Source organism: Poecilia formosa, unplaced genomic scaffold (assembly GCF_000485575.1).
Source record: "Poecilia formosa unplaced genomic scaffold, Poecilia_formosa-5.1.2 Scaffold8, whole genome shotgun sequence".
NCBI classification, from domain to species: domain Eukaryota; kingdom Metazoa; phylum Chordata; class Actinopteri; order Cyprinodontiformes; family Poeciliidae; genus Poecilia; species Poecilia formosa.
The window spans coordinates 5,456,992-5,481,767 of record NW_006799947.1 but is presented as its reverse complement, the minus strand read 5'-3'; the positions used below and the strand labels follow the sequence as shown (position 1 = coordinate 5,481,767).

Genomic DNA, 24,776 nt, shown 5'->3' with positions numbered 1-24,776 from the left:
ATGTAAAAAAACAAGCAAAAAATCACTCAAAATCAGCCTGTTAAGAGCTGTAGTTGTGACACCACAATCTGTTAAAGCGCAAACATTTATGTTCAAATCAAGAAATGTTGTCTGGATTTAACTGTAAACGTGCTGAAAATTAAGCCATCTGAGCAGCAAAAATAGCAACTCATAATGATTGTGAGCAGTTTAATGAGGAAATTTTGGAGATATATGAAACATATCTTCAAATTTCACATGCAGTTCAATTGAATTGTAAATTATTTTCTACAACATGCCCATTAGAACCTTTTCCTTTCACTGTAGCTCTTGTTCCCATTTGGGCTGGCTTGACTCTCATTGAGAATGACCCCTGATCAAGCCAAAATAACTCCAAGTGACCTTCTGCTGTTAATATGTGTTGAATCAACGTGCTCACATTTTCTTACAACAGTAAAGCAATAAGCAATAAATCATTACTGTCCAATGCAGGTTTGAATCTTCCACCTGGTGGGCACAAATTAATAATCAGAATGAAATGTAAAGTGTAGGAAGGTTAGGGGCCAGAGAGAGTGGAGCAAAAAGAGTCTAGTGGAAGCACACTAAAACCGGTTTGATCAAAAACTGTTTTTTTATTACCTATTATAAGCTGGGTTCAGGCTGTTAAGTTTCTATGTAGCAAATAAATTAGTTGACGTCATCAATTGAAACTTGTTATTTAGCACCTGCAGATTTTTGTATGCATTGACTTAAAAATATAGAAATTCACCTAATTTTTGACCTAAATAGTTAGCGTGATCCTGCAATCACTTGAGAGAGAGAGAGAGAAAGAGAGAGAGAGAAAGAGAGAGAGAATGATCAGGAGTGAAGGAAATACATTTAAAGAGAAGAAACCAAATAAATAAATAAATAAATAAATAAATATTGATAATCATTGATTGATTTTCTTTTCTTTCTTAAATAAAATAATAAAATGTTATAAAAATGTATAATATAATCTGATCAGGAGGTCAGTGGTGCTGCTGTGGTTGATGGGCCCCAAACTATATTCTGCCTAGGACCTCATTCAGCCTGGAGCTGGATGGGTCTGTGAACATCAAGATTTAGCTTTAAATTAATTTATGAGGTAAATTTTTAAATTGAAGGTGGTTAATTATTGTTTAGGGTGCACAAATATGACCAAAGTCACCCATTACTTCCTGTTAATATTATATATTTAGTACATTCTACTGTTTAGAATGATTAAACATAATAGTAATAGTTAAATGCAACAGTGTGACGCTGTAGATTGAAAAAAAGGGAAAAGTTGAACGAAGGCCTGAAGAATAGAACTTGAACTTGAGCGAAGTCTGTACAAACTTGGACACTGTGCCTTTAAGAAGCCCCCACCATCTCACAACAGGGGGGGCGTGAGCTGAATCCAGGAACAGCGATTGAAAAAAAAAAAAAAAAAAAGCTCCACCACTGCACTGTTTCAAGTTCCCCTCTCCGGCTGAAACCCTGCCTGATTTGTGGGCAATGTTGGGGATGTAGAAAAAAAAAAAGAGAAAAGGAAACCGGAGCAAAGAGAGCGTAAGGAAGGGAGAGATAGAGAGACAACACTAACTGGGTAGCTATGGAGATAGTAGGTTTTCCTGGTTGCTTTCTTTGACAGGTGTCGAGTGGGATAAAATAAAGTGTGAGAACAGCCTCCAAGATGTACGGCAAGGGTAAAGGAGCTGTGGTCCCCTCCGATAGCCAAGCGAGAGAAAAGTGAGTAAATTATCGCAGTGTCACAACAGCAAACCCCAGTACAGAGAGAGGAGTGTGCTAGGTGGCTAAACTTGCTAACTGATGTCGAAGCAGTTCAGCAACTTCAGACTCATGCACAAGTTTGTTACTTTAACTTTTCTTCTGTTTCTTGCAAGTGAAGCCGTGCTGCTTGTGTTTTTGCCACTTCTCCTGTGTGTGTTGTTGCCTTTTCTCGCCTCTTCTTCTTTAGCATCCTCCAACTTGCAGGCATGTCTGCTAAGTTAGCCCCAGCAACTAGCTGCAGCCAGTTTCACTCTTGTATTTAATTGTTTTGTTGCTCATGTTCAACCTAAAGCGGCTGCTAAAGTTGCGCCACTTTCTTTCCCCTCTTCTTTACACGCGTGTGTGCTTTAAATATCCAATAAGGAGCATGGAAGTGGGGAGGGATCCCACTCGAGTTTCTTCCTTTCTCCTCAGCCCCCCCACCATGGGGGAACAATGCATTTGGATTTATTGTAGCTGCGCATTTGGTATTGTATCCGATTGCCTTTTGTGTGCGTGTGTGTGTGCATATGTTTGTCTGCTCTCGGTAAAAATAGGATACAGCTGTTTTGTGGGGGGGCTTTGTTACACACTAGCCGTGTTCGTGGCTTGTTCGCGCAGGGGTTGCGAGTCTGCTGGCGCTCGGCTGCATTGGATCCACGCGTGTTTTCGGCGACTCTTCGTGCAAAAGCGGAGCGGCGCTTTGTAACTTTTGTACCCCGCTCCGTGCAGATCTTCCCCCTGGCAGCGAAAGCGACCCGCGCTGCTGCCCGGAGTAGGCGCTGATCGGCGGGGTCTTTGCAAGGGAAGCTGCAGCCCCCTCTGAGCCTCTTTGTCTGCATGCCTCAGTCTCGCCCAGCACGCAGCTCCCCTTCTCAACACTTCAACAAGACAGATCGCTTCCAGATTGACCTTAAATATCAATTCAATAATCACCCGGTGCATTAGCGGGCCAATCAGGGGCCACTGACCCGGGTGAGCCTCCCTTGATGTCATCCTACTGCTATCCCGATTTGGTTGGTGTTAAAACTTTGTTGGACTGAACTTTTTTTTTTTTTTTTTTTAATGCATTTGCAATCAAACCGGGACAGAACCTGAGTTTAGATCAACAGGCACCTCTTTGTTTTCTCAAAGCTCTTCCTCATCTCTTTCTTCATCTGCTGCACCTCAGTCCTCATCCCTCACATTGCTGTTGAATTATTGAGACTGACCGAAGCAGCTGCTCTCAGCTTTGCGTCAAGAGTTGAGAGAGAGATGGAGGAGAGAAGAAGAAGAAGAAGAGGAGGAGGAAGATGTGGTGGGCAGACTCATCCATGTTTAAAGAGGGGGTTTTGTCGCGAGCCCTGGGCGAGGTGTCAGATGTACTGATGGAAGAGAATGCGTTTGCGCGCCGATGTCTCCCATCCTAGAAGTTTCGAGGGAGAGAGGGGGGACGGGGAGGTCAAAGGGCACCGTGCTTTCCTCTGTTCTCCGCGTTAACTTTTAAACTCGCTCCGCTGCTTCGTTTGTCCTGCAGGAAGTGGAATCTTTCTCCTCCTCTTTGCTCCTGGAGTGGCTCATCTCCTCAAACTTCTCCTGCTTTTCAGTGAGCCAGCTCGCAAGCTTTAATAATGCAGCAGGCCAGGTGCATGCACAAGCAGCCCCTTACACAACACACACACGGACACGCACGCATGTCGACACCACGCATAAAATTTTCATCGTAGGTCTCATGAAGGATGGGAGGGCATCGGCAGCATGATCCTCCCATCCCCAAACATGCGAATGGAGTCCTTAAACATCTCCTACTGCGGGTCAAACTCCTCTAAGGATGCACATGTATCAAGCCTGCACAGAGCAGGGAGATGGTATCAATATTTGAAGACTTTGCTGGATCCTGCGAGCTTTTGCCAGGCATCTCAAAACTCCTCCAAATCACTTTAAATCTATAGGTGTTTAAATGAGATTGGGCACCAGTATAGTTGCTTGAAGGGTGTAATGTGTGTGTGTGTGTGTGTGTGCGCGTGTGTGTGTGTGTGGGCCAGTGCTAGACTGACCTGCAAGTGGCAGTGACTTACACTCTACACCAGCGGTCAAAGAGAGCTTTGTGACCTACAAATTGCTGGAAACCTCAGAAAGTGGTCAGATTCCCCTGGCTGCAGTGGTCAAGTGTTTTTGTTGCTCAGCGGAAGGGAAGTCTCCATCCTCCTGCCTTTACTGGTCATTTCTAGTTACGAACTCTGACCCTTGTTCAATCGGGTAGTAGTTAAAGTAGTTGCAGCGATGATTAGCTTGAATTATTCTGGGAAGTAAGGAATTCAAGACGGCTTCTGCGTTGTCTCGAAGGCGTAGTCCACATGTAGCCGGATATCTCAGGAAACAAAAATAATTTTTATGCTTTATTCATTTAATATCTCTAAAAATAATTGTGAATAAAAACTCTGACCAAAATGGAGTTTTGGATAAAACTCCCAGTTTGTGTGGACATGGGAAAATGGAGATTTAGGGCCCCGTGCATTACAGTCTGTGACAAATAGTGCACGGATATATCGGCATGTTTGCTTTGACGTGATTCCCAATCAACATCGTCTTGTATTTTACTGACTTTATATTCTAATCCACTATTTAAAAGTAGTTCAACCTATAAACCTTTATATATATCTTTCCGCACAAATGAACCTCCTACCGTCATGTTAAGTTCCTACTAGGAAGTCGTGGTGGTTTTGAAGCGATATGATTGGCTGACATAGGTTTTAGCTTTGCGCTACACTGCCCCCTGTGGGTTTGGCATGTTTAAAACAACGCTCAGGTGTTAAACAATGCGGCGGAGATATTTGTTTTAATAAAGACCCAGCTACATGTGTACATTTCCTAAGTTTGAACTGCCTTGTTGCTGAAAAAGTGCTTTATAAATAAAACTTATTCTTCTTAAGTTTGCCTATTTGTATATCTTTTTTTGTATGTTAGTGTGAAAGCGAACCCTCTGACAGACAGTTCATGGTGTCTATGTATATAAACATGGACAGATTGAATCTATCAATGCATGACACTAAAGCCTACTAATGTTTAACCTGAACTGACCCATTTACAGCCAAACACTGTTGTCAGTGTTATTATGGAACTGTAGTCGTCCAGATAGAGCGGGAGCGTTCAAACGTTTTGTCACAAGGGATCAAAATCGTCCCCTCAAAAGTACCTGCTAGCCAAAAATATATAAGTTTTAAGAACTAACATCACCAAAAATATTTTTCTTTTTTTACCTAGTCAGCGACAAACTATAAACCATGTTAATGAATGGAATAAAGTAATTGTTTTTCTTTGTAGGAACAGGATCATTCATCCAAAACCTCAAATAATTTCATGTTTTCCTTGTTAAATGAAAGGCAACCAGTTTATTTTGTGCCAAATTGAAGAAAACTGTACAAACCCCCCCCCCAAAAAAACCCACATTTCCGCAATAAAAACAGGATTTAGGTCAGTCTTAATTTGAAAACACTCACCAGGTTTTCATACAGCAATTGAATGCAGATTTGGCTGAACCAAGGTGTACTTTAGGGTATAAGGCAATGAGTAGTTGTGGTCCTATTTACAACAAAAATTTGAAGGAAAACAGAAAGCTTGGAAAAGAAAACTTTTTTGGGGTATTTTTATGAGCAGATTTTAATTTAAAAGTTATGGTTTTGTCCTAATTTGTAAATTTATTTGTTGAATTGTGGTCTGGAGGAATAGGGAAAAAAAAAAAATAGTCCAGGTGCCACAAATAGCTGGTTGGTCACATTACGAACACCCTTGACCTGGAGTACCGCATGGCACTGTTATTTCGAATCTTGTTAAAAATAATCTTAATTTTCCACTTGATTCAACGTTAAATCACATTTGGATTTGAAAGCTAGTAAATACAGAACCAGTGGTCAGTTTTGGGGTTGATTTCTGAACACTGATTTTTGTAGAACATTGACCTGTTATATATTAAGAAGAATAATCTTGACTTTTGACTTGGCCTTCTCGTGTCAGGGGTCAAATTATTTACACCGTTTTTGACTTTTTGTCGTTTAAAACAAAAGCTGCATTGTTCTGGAGTTTACACTTTAAGCAGTCTTTAGCTATTTATATTAGCAACTAGAATAAGTAGTGTGTCTAGACGCACTAATGTAGATTCCTACTATAAAGCTGATATTTCCAAACATATCCAGCAGGCCTCGTAACAGACTCTACTGGATGAAACGGAGCAACTTTGCTGTAATCCATTCAGCCTCCCTATTATCTACTAAAAGCCTCGCTCTCCCTCGGACCCTCAGTAAACAGCGGACATGCCTGGACATATAGTCATATAGTGGAAATAGAACAGTTTCTATTTTTTTTTACAACTTTTTGTTTCTCTGTGTTTTACTTTAAGTTGTCACTGTTACTTTCTCTTTCTATGCCAGCTTCCATATTGAAGCGAGTTATTGTAAAAGCAACCTGGTTGCCCTTGGGTGTGGTGCGTTCGCTGGTTGCCCTTGGCTGTGGTGCGTTCGCTGACAAAAAAAAAACAAAACAAAAAAAACAGATATGTTTTTCCCTGACATTCCAATTACTGTTTAGGACAGATCAAGCTAAAAATTTACTAATTACAATGCCTTGCTGATTTTCCAATAGTATGCACATATTTCATTTAGTTATCTCAAGGGATTTTTTGCAGTGTGACCTTTTATAAACCAGTTTGATATTCATTACATGCACAAGGTGGCATTGGAGAAATGTCCTCACGAGGACCAAACTGCTTGTGAAGGAACGCTATTTTAGCTTTTTAACATCTTGATCAATAAAAATCAGTTTCCGTTTCCTCCAAACAGTTTTTTTCCCCCCAATACAAACTTAAATAGCGATTTATCAATCAATCCACTGGTAATCAAAATTTGAAACATCTTATAATAATAATGATAATGAACATTTTATTCTTTTATCAATTACATCAAAATTAAAATTCACACTGTTCTCAGTCTGTTAACACAAAGGTTGTGTTTTTTCATTTCCCACCTGATTCAAGGACACTCACTCTCAGTATTCTTGATTAATGTTTACTTTTTTTGTTGGACTAAAATGAGAAAATCCTAATTTGGCAGGTCAGAACTAAGAGAAAACAAATAAAAGCCTACTCGGCACATTCCTGAAACATCTAAAATGTGAATCAGAACCAGAGTTGTGGTCCGTTTTCACGATAACATCGCTCTGTAAATGGGCAGAAGCAAACTGGACAGTTTAATAATCAGCTTTTTGAAAAGTCAAAACATAGATCTTCAGTGTCGGAGTTATCAATTAAACCTGTTTTCCATAATTGTGCTCAGTTTATAAATAAATTGGGTCATGCCAATGATTGATTTTAAGGTTAAACAAACTCTGGGATAATTATATTGAAACAGAACTGAAAACAAAACCCTCTTAAATAGAAACTCCATTGCTTCTAGATGCAGGTCATTTTTGCTGTTAAATCTTTAAACATATAATTTAGTTTTATCTTAAATTACTGAGAAACAGACTCTGATATTGGCCTGTTTGTTGGAAATGCCTGTGATTCTGTCTAGGGCTAAGATATCATCATGTAGGAATCATTGGCTCGGTGTTTGCCTATTCATATCTTCCGCAGACTACATTTGCATACTAACAACGTATTTGCATACTATTGGTAGTAAGTACAGGTCAGGCATGGGTCGTGTCTGTTGTAGCACTTTGGAGCAGTGTTCATTTCTCCTCCCCTGTGGCAGAAATACGCAGCATTCACGACACAAAGATTCAGCTGGAGTCTTACAGAACCTGCGCTCTTGTTTTACTGCGACACGTGTGAACAGTTATTTTGTGTTTCCTTCATACATGAATGTCATCTGATGTTTCAGCAAAGATAGTTTTTTTCAGAATCTTGGATTAAACGGGTGTACTTGTGATTAGTAGAGGCAGGTGAGAAAAATTGATTGACGTTGCTGTTCCTGTTAGCTTCAATGTTCCGAATTGACTCGCCGGTGCTGCAGATCGTTTTTTGTTAATGACTTTCTGTTGGTGCGATGAAAACCCTGAATGTCAACTACAAAAGTGGAGTGCTGAAGGTTTGCGGTTTTAACACTTGGTTATTGTACACCATGCAAATACGGTCTTTATTAAAAATATTGAGGAAGATGCCCTTCCTTGTTGGTGTTATGCCAGACTTCATCAAACACGGTGGAGCTCTCCACATCCTAACTTGAGTCATGGCAAGATTTGGGGAATATACATTTATTTCTCCAATATTAGTTTATAACTCTACTTTTTTACAACAGATGCCTCCTGCTTTGCAAAAAGAATTGGAGCATTCGACATAAAACCCGACGTTCTTAGCAAATATTCAAAAGTTTTCAAATCTTACTGCTGAAAGCTACCAGTTTTCACTGCTCGGGTTTTAGCTGTTCTTTCAGAACCACATTGAGGGTGATGATGACATAATAATAACATGGGGTAGGCGGTACCTGTCTCTCATGGTATCTGCTACTGGGAGAGGCAAAGCTTCACACTTTATCTACTAAGTCGGACTTGTTTCCGGTCAGAGTTGTTCTTTGTCACCGATTCTACTCGTAACCTTTACCGACAAAATTTCTTGACTCAACCGAGTTGTTGAGAGGATCCATTTTTCTGACCTCAGGATCGTCTTTTTGCAGATGATGTGGTTCTTTTGGCTTCGTCGGGTCGTGATCTCAAGCTTTTACAGAGCGGTTTGCAGCTGAGTGTGAAGTGACCAGAATGAAAATCAACCCCTCCAAACGTAAAACCATCGTCCCGAGCCCAAAAAAGGGTAGAGTGGCTTCTCAGTCCCAAGTGGAAGAATTTTAAGTTTCTCAGGGTTCTGTTCACAAATTAGGGGAAAAATTGAGTGGTACATTGATGGACCTGTGGACGGCACAACAGTGGTGTTGTTGAAATGGCTGGTCAGGATTCCTGTTCTGTGGGCGACCCACTGGGTCGGAGACCCAGAGAAAGATTTGGGGCACGCTGGAGGCGCTATGTTTATAAAAACAAAACTTAGTAAATTAAGAAGAAGTTTGTCCTTTTCATTTAAGTCTTAATTAAAATGAAAAAAACAGATGTTGAAGGTAGTATAAGTGCAATGATAAGAATCAATGCAGAATCAAATTCCAGTCGTTATTGCGGTATCAGTGTGGGCAATGCTCAGTCGCATCTCTAGATGCAGTGTTTGGTAGGACAGACTAGTTTGGGTGCATTGAACCTGGCTTTCCATTGTTATTTGCTCTGTTTGATGGTCTTTTATGTAACTAATGTTTGTGTCCAAGATTCAAAAATTTTAAGGGGAAGAAAAGAGTGAAAACATGTTTGCTCTCAAGAAGCAAACTGATGAAGACATTAAGGCAGTATTACAGTTAATAATCTCTCTTGTAGTCATGAAGATTATCAATGCGCTTTGCATTTGATTGTATTGCAGCCATGTTTCAATTCAGCAGATAGGAAAGCAGAAGATGTCTTTTAAGTAGCTGTAAATTGAGTCTCTATACGGTGCAGTACAAAGGGAAATCCAAAGAGCTATCATTGTTTAAAAGCAAAGCTCACAACAGCCTGATTATCTCAGAAACCATGTTTCATTGATCAGCTCATTGACTGCTGATGGTGACAATGACACTGAGCTACTGTCCTTCTCATTAGGACCTTATTGGCCTGTCAGAGGAGTGTCTGCTGTGGGCACACAGGGCACTGTCATATCCACACTCCGGGTCGATTGATGGTCCATTAACAGCCTATTAAACATGACTAAGTGAAGGAGTTTGGAGTACAATGTTGGGCCAATGGGGGTTTCCCACTCTGCCTGATAAGATTGGTGGATTTCCATTTTTTAAGTTTTGTTGGGCTTTTCTAGCAATGATTTATTTTATGTCTCTTTTTAATTGTCAGACCAGAGCTTTTTCTTTTTTAATTGTTGGTAATGGCTGTTTGTCTTGCTGCAGTGAATCATTAAATTAAATTATAGTTATTGCATGACTATCAGTTTTGCATTTATTGAAAGTTGGAGAAAAATAAATGTTCTCATAATGTTTTTTTTCACCATCTGTCTGAGTTGACCTAGTTATGGAGATTATGTTGTTTGAAAAGTCTTTAACATAATGCCAATGCCCTGTCTGCTGCTGTGGTGTCTCATGGCATTTTAGAGCTACTTGACTATAATCAGAATCACAATTTTACCCAATCTGAGCAATAATAAAATGGCAAAGCTCTGATTGGTGCAACATTCGGTACAATCTTTATAGCAACGCAATAAAAAATGTGCTTGCCAATAACAGATTTGTTAAATTGGATGGGCTATCACTCTTTTATCACATCTAGGTGACCTAGATGGTAAAGGTCAAGTAGAAGGTTATGGACTAGAAAGTGGCTTAAATTCAATCCTCTTGGATTATGTGTGTCATTCAGGATTGATATCCTCATCCTACATTTAACAATAATGTTGCATTTTTATGTGTTTCCAATCACGTGCAGCTCTGTTCCAGCTACGGTATTTGTTTGGGAATAGAGACATAGTTTACATTCGGTAGCTGTAGCAACCTCTTGCAGATGTTTTCTACTTTTAACTTAGTGTTGGGGAAATTATAATTTAATTTAAAGACTTTTTTTTTGTAGGAGGGGCAGGAAAATAAGCAAGACGACAGACACGTCAGACAGTTTTATAAGAGATATTCTAACTGGCTATATTGTGATTGTATGGGCGCATCTTGTAAAAACTTGAGATAAGACATTCCTGGTGTGTATCATAGTGATAGCTGACATCAAAGATTTTTCACAGATGCAGAATTTTTCTAAACATGATGAAGTGGATTTTTGTTCTGGAACGTTATCTGAATTATTTCACTTCAGTCCAATAATACTCATCTATCCAGCTCATGTACTTCATGTACCAGTAGAGGAAACCATCTTTGTGCTGCTGGTGATCTCTACTCAAACCCTTCAAACTCAAAGACTTATTCATCATCCTAAATTGACTTTTATCTACTACAGTTAACTAAGTATTTGCATGAAAAAGAAATTAGAAAGGTGGTGTCATTTTTTCACTATTTCAAAAGGGTTGGGGAAATATTTAGAACATTGTTAAATATTGGTTATCAGCCACAACGGCGAAAATATTGTACATCGATATCGGCCCAAATGTTCAAATTGGTGCATCCCAAATTCACACCAGTATAAGAATAGGTGCTTCTTTCGAAAAGCAGTTGTTTTTTGAAACAAAAGATTGTTTTTTTTTTTTTTTTTATTAACTTGTATCTGTACCTACTACTCAGAAAACTTCCAGTTGGGAAAACCACATAATAAATCTCTATTCTTTCCAAACCAGGCGAAATCACCACATGTTGACAGCATCTCAATATTAGCAGGATATTGAAACAAAAATGTAGAATATGAGCATATATTTGTCTGAAACAGAAAAGCACTGAAACATTTATTGCTGCTGATAAAATAATCTAAAATTCAGATTTTTTTTCTTTTATGGTTAAAGAAATCGTATATGTCGTCTTAATCCACAGGCCACATTCACAGAGGAATTTCCAGCTACTCCAGTACTTTCAGGTGTCTCTTTAATGGGGTTTTAAAGAGGAATGCACCAAATAAATTAAGATTTGTATCGGTCGGTGTTTTTAACAAATCAGTTCTGAGAGTAAAGCTGGGCTGACATTATGCGCTCTGTTTTTTTTATTTATTTATTTTTACAATGTCAAAAGGATGGTGAAATATATAAAAATATATACTGGTAAACATCAGTTATTGGCGATAAAAGCATAATTTACATCTGATGGAGACACTGACCTAAATTTTCCTGGATAAGGTGGTTCAGTTGAGGGAACTAAAGAAACAAATTAAGGAAAAGAAAATAAGACATTCCAACAAGTAAAGAATATTATTTGAAAATGACAAAGTTTTGATTGAACCAGAGATGTTTCTCATCTTGCTGCTAATCTGTCCGTCTGGTTTTAGGTAGTAGCTTTATGGAAATTTTCTTATCGTTCCTGTAATATTGTTTTTATGTTTTTGGCTTTACAAGCTCGACTTGTGAACAAATGTTTTTTGTTTGCAAAAAGTACCAGAAGCTGTCAAATACAATTTTGACCTAACTTGTGATTTACTGGTGCATCAGAAAGGCATTCTGTGTTGTCAGAGTTCCCATGCAGATTTGGAAATTCTTGAAAAGAATTTACTTTTATAGTTTTCTAGCTCTGGATACAATTTGATACGGTGGTTTTCGTCAGTAGTTTTATTCACTACAGTGGAAAAAATGCACACTCGAGTTTAACAACAACTTTAAAAAGCTGAAGCCATTTTCAGTATTCTCTTGTTTTTTAATTTGTGAAACCTACAGAAGATGAGACCCGATTACTAGTGAAGAAGTTACAGGTTTCCATTTTATACCTGGCACTCTGTCTAGAATATTGTGACAACTTCAGGAAAAAAAAAAATCTAGAAATTTTAGTCTGGAACGGTATTTTAATTTTGAAATTAAAATGATTTTGAAAGTATGCTTTAAATCGTTCCCTTCCGATTTCCAATTCTTGTTTTGCGCAACTCTTAAATCTATAATTTCTTTTTTTTTCTCTCATTTCAGGTTAGCGTTATATGTGTACGAGTACCTGCTACATGTGGGAGCACAGAAGTCAGCACAGACCTTCCTGTCTGAGGTAAGACGGCGTCTTCGACTCGGAACACATTTAGCTCCGACCGAACGTTCAAAGTCCTCCCGAAATGTTGTCTTTCATTGGAAATCACCTCTGCTTTAAGTTCAGCCGGCTCCTGTTGAAACATGTTACCTGCAAAGTGGGCCCAAGTGCTTCTGAAGGCAAACGGCTCTCTACATTCCTCAGTCTTAATGCAGATCTAAGCAAATACACACTCTTTCAAGTTTTAGCTTTTACACAGCAGGATAAACACCAGTAAGGACATAATTAAATGAACAGCGTGTCAATATTTATTAAAAGCTCCGGGCAGGTGCTGGTAATTTATAGCTAAACCAAACAACTTTTTACCAACCAAAATGTACTGAACAGGCTGTGAAGATGTGGCCAATTATCTCAGAAGACATAAGTGTGGGAAAGGCTAAGAAGGACATTTTGGACAATTTGGATTCCTAAGTGAAAAATGCATGGTGTAGTATGAAAGATTATTCACAAAAAATGTAAAAATGTCACAAGTTATTGTTGCATCGACCCGTTGACCATTGATTGAAGTCTTCAGTCTTTCTAGCTGCTTTTCAGCATATCTGTTACAGAAATAAATTCAATTGATTCGATATATCTAAGCTAAAAACATGTTTGTCTATAAGAAAATCAACAACCAGTGTTCTTTGATGCTCTTTGTTTAGAGTTTAGTGGAAATCGTATAAAGGTAGGAACATATGCTTTGATGAATAAATAAGGATAACCTTGTATCTGTTTGCTCTGCAGCACGTTTCCCTGATTATTTTTGTTCTCATGTTGCCGTGAAATAAAAACAAAGTTTGCTCAAATAAAACCGAACCTTTTTCATAGACCGCTAAGAGAGAATTGTCATTGTTCAGTAAAACATGACCAGTTCATCTATACCTGCATATTTTCTCAGAAGTTTTTCCACAGCTTCATGTCCTTTAGAGGGAACTTTTATAGAGTTGTACATGAACAAATAGCTGGTGGTGTTAATGAGCCGAGGCAACGTTACATAGGAAGAAAAATCAAACCTGTGCAAGAATGTGATTGACAGAAAATATGAAATAATGATGTTACTTCAAGTATTATCAAGGATGGAATATATATATATATATATATAAACAGAATAATTGTTGTGCAGGTTATTTTCTAGAGTTTGATTTTTGAATCCTTACGGAAATCGAGGGAATTACAAGATTGCCCTAGTTATGCACGCAAACATGTTCCTAACCTTTTGTTTTTTTATTAAACTCCAGATAAAAAAAGTTCTTACATTTAACTGATTTAACGACCTTTTGATCACCCGTCGGAACCAAGGGGAAAAATTTTCAGATTTAAAAAATATTTTTATTTCTTGACTTTTCTCTCTCACAATGGTCTGATTAAAAAAAAAAAAATTGTTAAGTCGGGTTTATTATTTCTGTCTCAGTAATGTTTTTTGGTTTTGTTTCTGTGCGGTCAGTTCAAGGATCTAAACATGATCTCCTGGTGCAAGTTGTTACGTAATGCTTTAGTTTTACACCAGATCCTGCCGACTCTCCGCCAATGAAATCTGAAAACCAAAAACAAAACCGAAGTTCTTTTGGAGAACTCCATTTTTAGATGTTTGCATCAAAATACTTTCTCAAAGCGTCTCTCCAGTCGTGTGGGAGCTTTTGAATCTGGATCCACGTTTTTAACATGTTCAGAGCAAAACGTTAAAGAATGAAAGCTGATGTCAGAAGCTGTTCTCGGTTTTACGCAGTGATTACACTTTCTTAATCCCAGGACCTACAAACCAGATGCTATCTCTCATGACTCTCCTCCTTGTTTTCTTCTCAGATTCGATGGGAGAAAAATATTACATTAGGGGAGCCACCCGGATTCCTTCATTCGTGGTGGTGGTGAGTATCCCCGTCACGTTTATCCCTGCCTTCACGAAACCAGCGACTGAATAAGCAGGTTCTCCAGGCCTGTTTATTTGTCCTGACCTCCTGCAGTGTCTTACTATATCAGTGAAATCCACAATTGGTGGATACTTTCCCAAAAACAAAGATCATATTATGTAAATGCGCAGAAAATGAGATTCATGTCCTTGTCGATGATTTAAAAATGTCCTCCTGGAACTGAAAGTCCAGCCGACCGTCAGCCTTTTTCTTGACCAGACTCAGCGAGGCCCTGACCCCCGCTGCTCTCTCCTCCTCCTTGGCCCCTCCTCCCGCTCCCCAACCTTCGCCGCCGCTTCTGAAACAATAGATCCAGATGGTTGGGGAATGGACCCCCATCTTCGCTCCTCCTCCTTCCCCCTCTCCTCACCCTTTGTGTTGCCCCCCCACCCTCCGACTTTACCCCCTTTGTTCACACGGGAGAGGGCTTTTTAGCAGATTAACCCGTTGCATTCCAGCTTCCTTTGTGTCACCTCCTTGTCATTTCTCCCCCTCTATCAGACTTGACCTGTTGGGTCAACACCTTAAAGCCCCGATCAGCATTTTCACTGGATTTTACTTCACTGGTGCATTGTGGGATACAGTGCATTCAAACATTTCTTCATTTACCCCTCCAAAAAAAGTCACAAAAGCAGCTTGTTAAATTTAAAGGAGCTATAGCTCACACTTACATGAGTTTTTCAGGTTATTTATGGCTTCTTTTTAAAATTTCTAATTTCTCAATAAGTCGGCATGTGATAATTCAATTGTGAGACATATGCAGTAGTCAAACACAAGAGCTCAAATGCATTCTTTAAAAATGTTGTTTATCTTTTTTAGTGTTTTCCAGCTCTGCATAAATTTAAAACCACTATGGGAAACCGTTTGATACCAAATTCACCATTTTTATAATTCTAAAAACAAAAACTGTAACTGGTGTGTAAGAGAAGGATGGGCCTTCCCCACATACCAAAAGGTGGTGCATGCCAATTATTGAGGTCTTCCTGTTGCGGTGCTCTTTATCGACGCTCATCTTGATACAAAGATGTGGTTTTGTGTTATCGAACAGGTTATTCTGCCACCAGGAGCTGGTGGAGTTACACAGATTTCAACTGGGACTCCAAAATGACAGAATTAACTTTTTTTTAAATATACATATATGTATAATTTTTTTAATTATGCAATCGGAGAATAATCCAATTGATTTTCCAAAGACATTCACATTTGTTTTGGTGACATTTTCTTGTTTGTTTTTTTACACCTCCTCGGATCTGCAGCTTCCGAGCTTCCACCTTGTCAGCCCCCACTCAGCTCCTTCAGACTAGCCAGAAGTAATTAGCAAACACCTGGTGGAACTGCACATCTACTTCTCAGTGCAACGCTGGTAGAAAAGTTGCTTTTACTAACAGGATACTAGACGAGCGACGCTGTGATGACTTCCTGAAGGCGGAGTTTCAGAAAGACGAAACTCCGAGTTTTTAAAGAGTTAGAGGCCCAAATTTAAGACAAAGTCAGTTCTCTTTAGTCGTTTTAAAGACAACAACTGAATGTTGCTTTATGGCACTATGTGCCTGGAAAATACATAACACCGCCCTTTAATTTATAATATTTCTTTAGAATTTTTGGTAAATAAAAAGTTGTCATTGCTTTTTACTTTTCCTCACAATGACATTTTTGCTAACATAAGCCAAAAACCCATTCTTCTCTAAAGGAGAGAATTAAAGGAGAAGAAACAAACTAATTTGTGATCTGTTTAGTGAAATAAAGGAGAAGATGGAGACGCTGAAGAAGCCGCTGTGTTTTTAGGTGAATGAAAAAGTGCAACTCTCAGGCGTTTGGCATGTTTGTTAGCATTGCATTCTGCTGATGTGAAGTGAAGAGTCTGGCTGATTAGCCCTCTCAGTAGTCGTCTTGCTGTTCCAGTGCCTTAATAGTGTTTTTGTTAAATCAGTGCTCAAAGAACCTCTTACTGGATCAGGTATTTAGCACAATTATTAGCAGCTTGATTGTCCTCCCTTCTCTTAAATGTCGTAGAAAACCTGTCCTCAGATTCCCCCACTGTTGTGCTTCTGAATATCGGGGTCATCTGTGGCCCAGATTTGTAAACGGTATGTAATAACTGGCTATGTTGTTTCAATTACATTCACTTGAGCAACTTTTTGCAAACTATGTACTTTGAGTAGTTTTAGTGCTGCGCCGATGATGTTCCCCGTCCCTGTGGCCTCTCATCAGAGGAGAGGCAGAGGTTAATTTCAGGTTTATCGTTACCTGCAGAACATCACTTCACTTCACTAAGTTCAAGTCCAAAATAATCCTTCATAAGAGAAACCGTGAAATGTTACGTTTGAGATGTTCATCAGCGAAATATTAAAAGGTTTGCAATTATAATTTAGTTTTTCTTCTTTATTTTTTGTTTCTTGATGTTTTTACCTATCTTGAACAAATCAAGTAAAGAACTTTCTGTCTAGTAGATTGTTCATTAATCCATATTACCTTTATGGAGAGTGATTTAGGAAAAGAAACCCTGCAAAGCTGCTATGTTGAATGTAATTAGGGTAAAAAATTGTGTGCATCTAAATAAAAAAGTTAGAAACACCAGTTCAACCAGTGTAGAAAGTAAGTCTAGATCCCTGATCAGCCAAAGTTACCCAAACTTAATGATTTCAGGGCTGATTATACAGTAAAAAGTATGTCCACATGGTTGTCACATGAAGTGTTTTACCCTCCTCACACAATACAATATTTACGCTACATGCTGGAAGTATTAACTTTAGAAGTTTTGTATTTTTATGGGGTTTTTTCTTACTTTATGTAATACCAAACTTGTATTATATTTCACCGTCTGATTCCACCATTAAAAAAAATAATAAATCAAATATCATATATTTGATATCTACTAAATTCATTTTTATTCTTTCTTGATCATTTTTATCTGGATAGCTACTTTTTACTTGAGTAAATCCACTTTTTTATTTTTTTTGGCCGTCTACCCACCTCTGACAGTAACTCACCATGGTGTTTCAGGGATGAGACCATTTGCTCCTTTTGCACCTTATAGTAAGACACAGGCCCTGGTATGATAATACAAGTACATGTGTGTATTTTGAGTGAGTGAGGTGCTGATTGAGAGGGTGACACTGGCATTGTGTCCCCCTCACAAAGACGCTCAAGTGCATAAGAGGTGGTTTAAGAGTGCTAGGGAGATAATGAAAGTGTGTGAATGGGTTATGATGAATGGCTGTTACACATGGGCTTGGAGCGCTCTGTTTGCTAACCTCTGACCTCTCCTTTCCCTCTTCATTTTAGCGTATTCTGGGATTTGTATTGTGCAGCTCCAGACCGAAGGGAGACGTGCGAACACTCCAGCGAGGCAAAGGCCTTCCATGACTATGTAAGTGACAAATATTGAATGTCGGCTGACGCTCGGCGTCGGTTTATCTTGAGAGTGAAGCTCCGAAATGCTAGCATCTTCTTCAGGGACATTTGGCTGAGAGAAACGCGTGCAGCTAGGGGAGATTTTATTGCTGCCCCGTGGAAAGACGCGTATAAAGACCTGAAATGAATAGATTTTTCACCGCAGCGGCATAAAATGGTCTCCATTGAAGGCATTAATTTCACGAGGTTGAAGCATAAATATTATTGTTGCTTTAAGACCATTTTCAACTAATATAACGTAATATAATGCTTACACAAAGACATTTGTATAAGTAATGCTGGAAGTATACCTTCAAAGGTCAATAAACTTTAATTTCTAAGGAATATTTAACATTGGAGGACATTTTAACTATCCAAAATAAATAAACAAAATAACCGATACAACAAATAAAATGGAAACTAGAGTCTGTGCGAACAAAAGGATAAAACAGCGAGAGAAGCAAGAAATTATTGGGCTCGTTTTAATTTAGACAGACTTTGTGGTCATTATATGAGTTTTCACAAATTCATTCTTAGTTTTCTGACACACAGCTACGAGTTTTTTCTTTCTTTAGTTTTTTTTTTTAACAATCTTCTTCTCAAATCACAGATTTACATTTTGTTTGTCTTTGTGATGGTAGGAGAGAACAGGTTGATGTTTTTTTTTTTTAATCAATCAGACCACAGAGAGCCTGGGTGATAAGATGTCACATTTTGCTGCAGTTTCCTAAGAATGAGCTTCAGAGGTATATTTTTATTTTTATTTTTTAGGTTAGTTCAATGTGGGTGAGAGCAAGATAAATATAGATCCTCGTCCAGTCTGGTGTTCCGTTGCTAAAAGAATGGCTGGCTGTGTCACATCGTTATTTATACCCTAGGAAACTAAAAGTCATGGATTACTAATCAGATGTTCCTAGAAATTAATCTGTGATTGGAGAAACAGGTGAAGATTTAGAGGTAGACTTGTTGTTAAGTTTACGGTGAAACTACTTCAGTTTACTCACTAGTCTGGTCTTTTGGCAGCCCCACATTTACCCCTCAGTGTGTGTTTCTCATCTGCGCGTCTCCCAGATCAAATGTCGCCTAAATGAACTTCATGCTGTGGAGAAAAAGCTGCTTTCTCTTGACTCTTATTTTAACAAACTCAGAGCTTTGTGTCTTCGCTCAAGAACTTCCACAAACATCCGACGTTTGTTTGTGTATTACTTTGCATATGTCTGAGGCCGTCTAACGGATTCAGCTGAAGTTTTACAAACTCACATTTCTGCAACTGGTTGGAGACGACTGGAAAACTGACATTTACTCTGACCATTTTCCAGCTCTTAGTTTTGACTTTCTGAAGGGGTTTTTTAAAAAAAAAAAGTTTTATTGGTTTATATTTATTGACATTCTTGAGAGTTAATTTGATTTGAGGGTTGGAGTTGAACCATTCCTCAACACCCAGTGATATCTGGTTGAGCTTGGTGTCGCGGTCTTGATGCAAGCTGCCCAAATGCCTTCAGTGCTTCAGATGACAAGTTATTGTGTTGATGATGATGATGATGATGATGATGCATGTTTTACTGCAATTAGAAGGAACCTGAAAAAAAAATCATGAGGCGTCTCTGCTCTCCCTGCTGCTGCTTGTCGTGTTTCTCGTTCAAAGTCTCTTCAGACCTTTTCATCTCATGACTGGGACTTCCTCCTGAGGTGGATCAGAGATATCACAGGGTTTTTGTTTTGTTGGAAACCTTTTAGCTGATCAAGAGGCATAAAGAGCAAGTGTAGATCATAGATTGGGAGGCTTCAGATGTCACACGGTGGATTCCAGGGTGACAACTCTTAACTTTTTTTTATTATTTTTTTTTTTATACATATATATAAAAGCTGGAAATGCACTAATCCGGCTCTTGTGGTCAGATTAGTGCAGAAGGCCAATATTCCCATTTTTCCTTTTGTCTCGACCTCCCAATTCTGACTTTTTAAAAGTTTCCATGCATTATAAAATGCAGACGAGAAAGCTATATGCTGCATGTGCATTGCTTAGCAGTTTTGAATCCAACTAGATGTATAGAAAATATGAGATTATCCCTTTTATTCAACAAAACACAAGTCATGAAGGACTTGCTGTTGACTGATGTGTCTATAGACCAAAAGTTATGGGAGTCTGATGCATTTAATGAATCAGAGGCGAAAAAAGAAATCAAATTTTTCAGCCTTTTACTGCTGATCACAGATGAAAACTAGTAAAGAAAACGTTGTACCGATTCTGGTGTCGGGGCCGATTTATTGATGGATCTCTGGTTACAGTAGCTGTTGAAGATGTTGACTGATTATTCTCTTTATTCATTAGCAAATTGCTTGTTTTTTGTTTTGTTTTTATGTGAAAACGTTGCAGAAGTTGTCACGATCGATGACCTGATATTCTAAGACGGCAACCATTACAAAGAGAAGAAAGTTTTCCAAACTGTAAAAAAAAAAAAAAGAAAGAACATGTAAACGTTTTGTGAAGAAACGTTTGTGCTGAGCTCTTATCCCAGCATTGTGTTTGAAGCCTTTTGGTGAACATGTTGTCTTTGTAATATGCTACCAATTTTAGTTGTTTACTCATTAGCAGTGATTTTCTCACGGCTAACAATAAAGTTAGGTGTAATATAGTCACGATATTTTCTCACTACAGTTAAAGAAACTCTGTAACTGTGTGGTTTCATGTGTAAACATCAGCTGCTGTGATCGACACCGTTGTCTGTCTTCGGTCTGTCCTCTCTGACCAAGACTATGCGTGTGTGTGTATGTGTGTGTGTATGTACTGTATAGTGTGGGGAGATAATGGAATAGAGTTCTAATCCGGTAATCCCAGCACTGGGCCGAGGCTAAGCCAGGGATTTGTGTGTGTACGTGTGTGTTTTGATGGTGGTGGGGCATCTTTGGCAGCCTGCCCATAAGAGGGTGGCTGGGCTCACACCCTCCTCCTCCCAGTTAACGCCGTGTATAAATGTAGATGGGCATGTGACACGGACACTTGCTGTCTGCTCCCTGACGGCGATAAAGCTCGGAGACGGGACCGGTTTAATTTTGGCTCCAGCCCCCCGAGGCTAGCCTCCGAGCGCAGGTCCCCCTCTCTGCTGGTTTCAAAAGAACGAGCCAGTTAAAGGCAGCGCCGGAGGAAGAAAGAAATTTCACCTCGAAAGAGTTTTAGTCCTGTGAACTTGCCGGATCGCACGCTGGCATTAAAGACACTCTATCACTGCTCTCGCTGCTGGATGCAGAGAAACAGCAGAAGTTGCCTCTACAGTAACTAAAACTCTTTGCAAAGGTTTTGTTGTAGCTGGTTTTAATAATTGAATTACAGACATCACATGTCTGATTTACAGGGTTTAACTTAAAAAAAAAAAGTGGAGTAATTGATTTCTTTTTCTATTAAAGCCCATTAGATCTAATTCAGTGTGTTTATCTTATCACTATGATTGCCTAAATACAGATGCAGAAACTAATTTTAGATCAAATGTCAGGAGTCGGGTTTGTTGAGTGTTTTCATTTAATTTGCCTGTTAAATGTTGTTAATCCTGCCCTGATTGTATGCAATATGTATGACTAATTCAAGTGTTATATTACAACAGTTAGTTTTTATTCAGTTTATTTATATGGCTCAGATACACCGCACAACTCAAATGTCAAGCCTCTCGCAATAAATCAATTAATCTCATGATTGATTAAAACGAGCTTCCATCTGCTCTCTTTCTATTAAAGACAAAAGGTGGATTTTCTCCACTAGCTTCTGTTTTGATGGGCGGTTTTGTTTACAGAGACTTCAGCATCCATCTTATTTATTATTTCCGGAGTTTTGTTGATTTATTTTGGATATTTAAAACATCTCCTAGCTCCAGTGTTAAATGTTTGTGAGAAGTTAAAGTTTATTAATCGTCACTTGCATTAGTACTTGAAAATGATCTCAAAATACCACAGTTGCCATTTATCGCAGTAACTTCTGGGACAGTTTATCATCCAGTAACATTTGTTATCATGATATGCCTAGTCAAATCCACTTAATTTCACGACAGTCCACCCATACAGTCTATTTTCAGATGATCATGTAATGCCAGTGAGTCAGAATTGCCTCTCAGCCCAGCTGACAGCATCTGATCATTGACTCTGCAGCAATGCCTCATCCCTTGCAAGCATGTGGCGACAGTAAGGAAGAAGCACCACTTTTTAGCCGAGCCAGCTTCAGCGTTGGTGGTAATCTGCTTCAGTTGGCTAAACGACAGGAAGAACAGGAAGGACACACACATGCACTGGTCCAGGGGAACTTTCTATGGCAATTAAACAAAGATTACATTAACACTGAGGATTCAAAATGGCCGATAGTGATTACTTTTCATGGGTAGAAGAGCAAGATGATTTATAGATAATGTCAGAAATGGCTCCATCTTAAAGAAAACACACAATTTGAAACACTAGCCCAGGTATAGTTTCTAGTGGCAAACACAAATGTAGAGCAAGGGTCAAAGGGTAATTTGCTCTGTCAATACCTGTTCTCTGGAAAGAGATGGAGAGGAATGTTAAATAAAAAAATGTGAAGTTTTCATGTCTGAGTGAGGTTCTTCGGTTCTCTATGGATCCCTCTGGAAGTTAGCTGCATATAATGCTTAAATAAGAAAAAACCTGGCTTGCTATTTAACCCTGTTGAAATTTTAATTGATATTTCTGCTGAAAATGTGGTTTCTGGCTTCTGCTCAGGTAGTTTATTTGTTGATGAGATTCTCACTCTCCACTTGCTGAGTCCCTCGGGATGATCTGCTTAAAGCTTATAAGCTTCGTTCACACCTGGCATTAACGTGCATCCTAACTGATCCGATCACAAGAGGACAGCTCTTTGTTCACTCCGGCATCAGAACGTGCCGCCAGTAACTTTTAAGTAATCAGTCGTGATTGGATCTCGGATCTTTGCTCAAAGACACAAATAAACACGCAGCCTCCGTGCTTTTATTTTGACGACCAGGACCTGAGTTTGTAACGCGTCGCCTGCGCTCGAGACGGGCAAGTCGCATCAAATTATCAATCTTATCCGTTTAAACTTAGTGTTTTAATCAGGATTAAACCTGTAGAGAGCATAATCAGTCGCATCACAGCGCTTGTATTCGCTTTTGTTCATTACGCTAAAAGCGCAGTGCAGAAGAAATGGCTTTGTGAAGGGACCGGTTCCCTATTGGATCCAGGAGTCTGCTGGTGTGGAAGCGCATCAGACTGAGACAGGTGGTGCATCGGTGGGCCTTGAAGCGCACACTGCCGCTCTTTGTGCTTTAGGAATGTGCCTTATACAGCCCACACTGTCTCCAAATGCCGTCTCGAACCTGAACATAAAGCCGTCTGTTTTTGTTCGCTAAAAAGACGTGATGCCACACATTCAGGCCAAATGTGCATCCGTAAGACGGTCACAAGCGGACACAGGGATTGTTTCTTTTTTTGTTTATATATCCCGATTGAAATTAAAGGCGTTAATGTCTTGCCTACTTTTTTTTTCCCTTCTCTTCCCCTCAGCTTCCTTCCCCCTCTGAATTTCTTAAACTTCAGCTTCTTCACGTCTTGTTCTCCTGCAGCTTGGGTTTTCTCTCCAGCGCCTACACATTACGTTTCCCACCCAGCCATCTCAACTATATCTCCTCTCCCCAACACTCCAGTCTACCGCTGCCTCACTTGGCTTATCACTTTGTCCTTCCCTCAAACTTTCCTGCTCTTTCACTCTCACTCTTGGCTCCCTGTGTTCCTGAGAAGATTGATCACCTAATCTGGTGGTTTACCTACAATGCCCTGCAGCTCTTAGGAGAAGCGACCAGTGTAGAGAACATAAAGATGGTTGGACTATAGTTTGTAGTTTTAGCAGATTTTATTCCCTGACAGTCAGTATTGGTGTAATGTGAAAACGTTTAAACTGAATGAATATGGGTGTAGTGAGATGTAGCAAGAAAATACTAAGTGCAAAAAAACAAACAAACAAAAAAAAACTGAACAACAAGTTGGAAGATTTAAAAACTTGCTGTTTTCTTCATAGCTTCCTGTCGGTACTCGGTTAAAGAGCTATTTCAGAGTTTTACTGAGACTAACCTGGATTAAAATGTCTTGATTTTTAAGTAACTTTTATTGTAAAAATGTTTTTTTGTTTTGTTTTTGGCATTAACACCAATCTTAAAATCTGAATAAATAGGCTAGTCAAACCTGGATTAACATATTCTACATCCATTACTAGGTCGGCACCAATCAAACTTTTCTGGCCTGTTCTGATCTACTTTGAGGTCTGACTGGCTAATTCCTGTTTGGACTGATTCACGTACATGTAAAAAAAAACTAAAAAACATTTACCTTACAAGACTATGCCTATTTATAAGTGGCATCATATATACATACATGTCCTTTATCTGATTCTTGTTCAACTTAAAAAACAAAAGTATGCTATTTGATGAGGTGTTTATGAACCAGAAACGGCGGGAGATAGTTTTGATTTCTCACTTGAACAGGAAACAAGTGTTTGGCATCTGGTCAATGATCAAATAGTCAGTCAAGGGGAAATGGTGAGGTTCTGAGTTTTGGCTTTAAAATCTTTGTTATAGAATCATTAAAACAGTTTGTTGACTTTTTTTTTTTTTCCTTTTTTTTTTTTAAACCAAAGCAAATAAGGATTTTCTTTAGTTTTTCCAAAATTATTCTCGACTCTAGAAAAACAGTTTCTAGATTTTAATACAAAATGTGCTGAGGCCATTTCTGCCAGCCGTGGTGTAAGAAATCTAAATATTTTCAAGCAATGAATTTCATGCCATCAGATATTCTATCAATTCTGGATTATATTAATATTCAGTAATAGTTTATCTAAGTCCTGTTTTTGTTTTGGGTTGCCAGCAGAAATGTTGCTCAACGTGTTTGGGACGTGGAGCTGCCTGTGCAGCACAATCTGAGTGCCAGCCATGCACACAGAAGAGGACAGTAATGACTCACCTATATAATAAGATACCTTACAGACCAGGAGACTATATATAGCAGACATGACTCTGGTGTTGCGTTTTCTGTCTTAACCCAC

At 38.9% G+C, this 24,776-nt stretch overlaps 1 protein-coding gene and 1 long non-coding RNA gene across 4 annotated transcripts in view; one reads left to right on the top strand and one right to left on the bottom strand.

The window, feature by feature from the left end:
• Positions 1 to 1,427: 1,427 nt before the first annotated feature.
• The window catches only part of LOC103155287 (single-stranded DNA-binding protein 3), a 43,469-nt gene continuing 20,120 nt past the window's right edge, over positions 1,428 to 24,776 (top strand). Inside the window, exons 1-4 of one of the 3 annotated variants that reach the window (XM_007576935.2) lie at positions 1,428 to 1,731; positions 12,335 to 12,407; positions 14,229 to 14,290; positions 17,618 to 17,702. In XM_007576935.2, the coding sequence (XP_007576997.1) occupies positions 1,676 to 1,731; positions 12,335 to 12,407; positions 14,229 to 14,290; positions 17,618 to 17,702 (276 nt within the window). In that variant the 5' untranslated portion in view covers positions 1,428 to 1,675. The remainder of the gene's footprint in view (positions 1,732 to 12,334; positions 12,408 to 14,228; positions 14,291 to 17,617; positions 17,703 to 24,776) is intronic. The other 2 variants (XM_007576944.2, XM_007576927.2) reach the window with 2 other exon arrangements.
• LOC107833576 (uncharacterized) lies at positions 2,804 to 24,148 on the bottom strand. The gene is made up of 3 exons (XR_001659340.1): positions 24,137 to 24,148; positions 23,931 to 23,935; positions 2,804 to 4,535 (listed from the first exon to the last, which is right to left on the bottom strand). It is a non-coding gene; the product is annotated as an uncharacterized LOC107833576 (long non-coding RNA).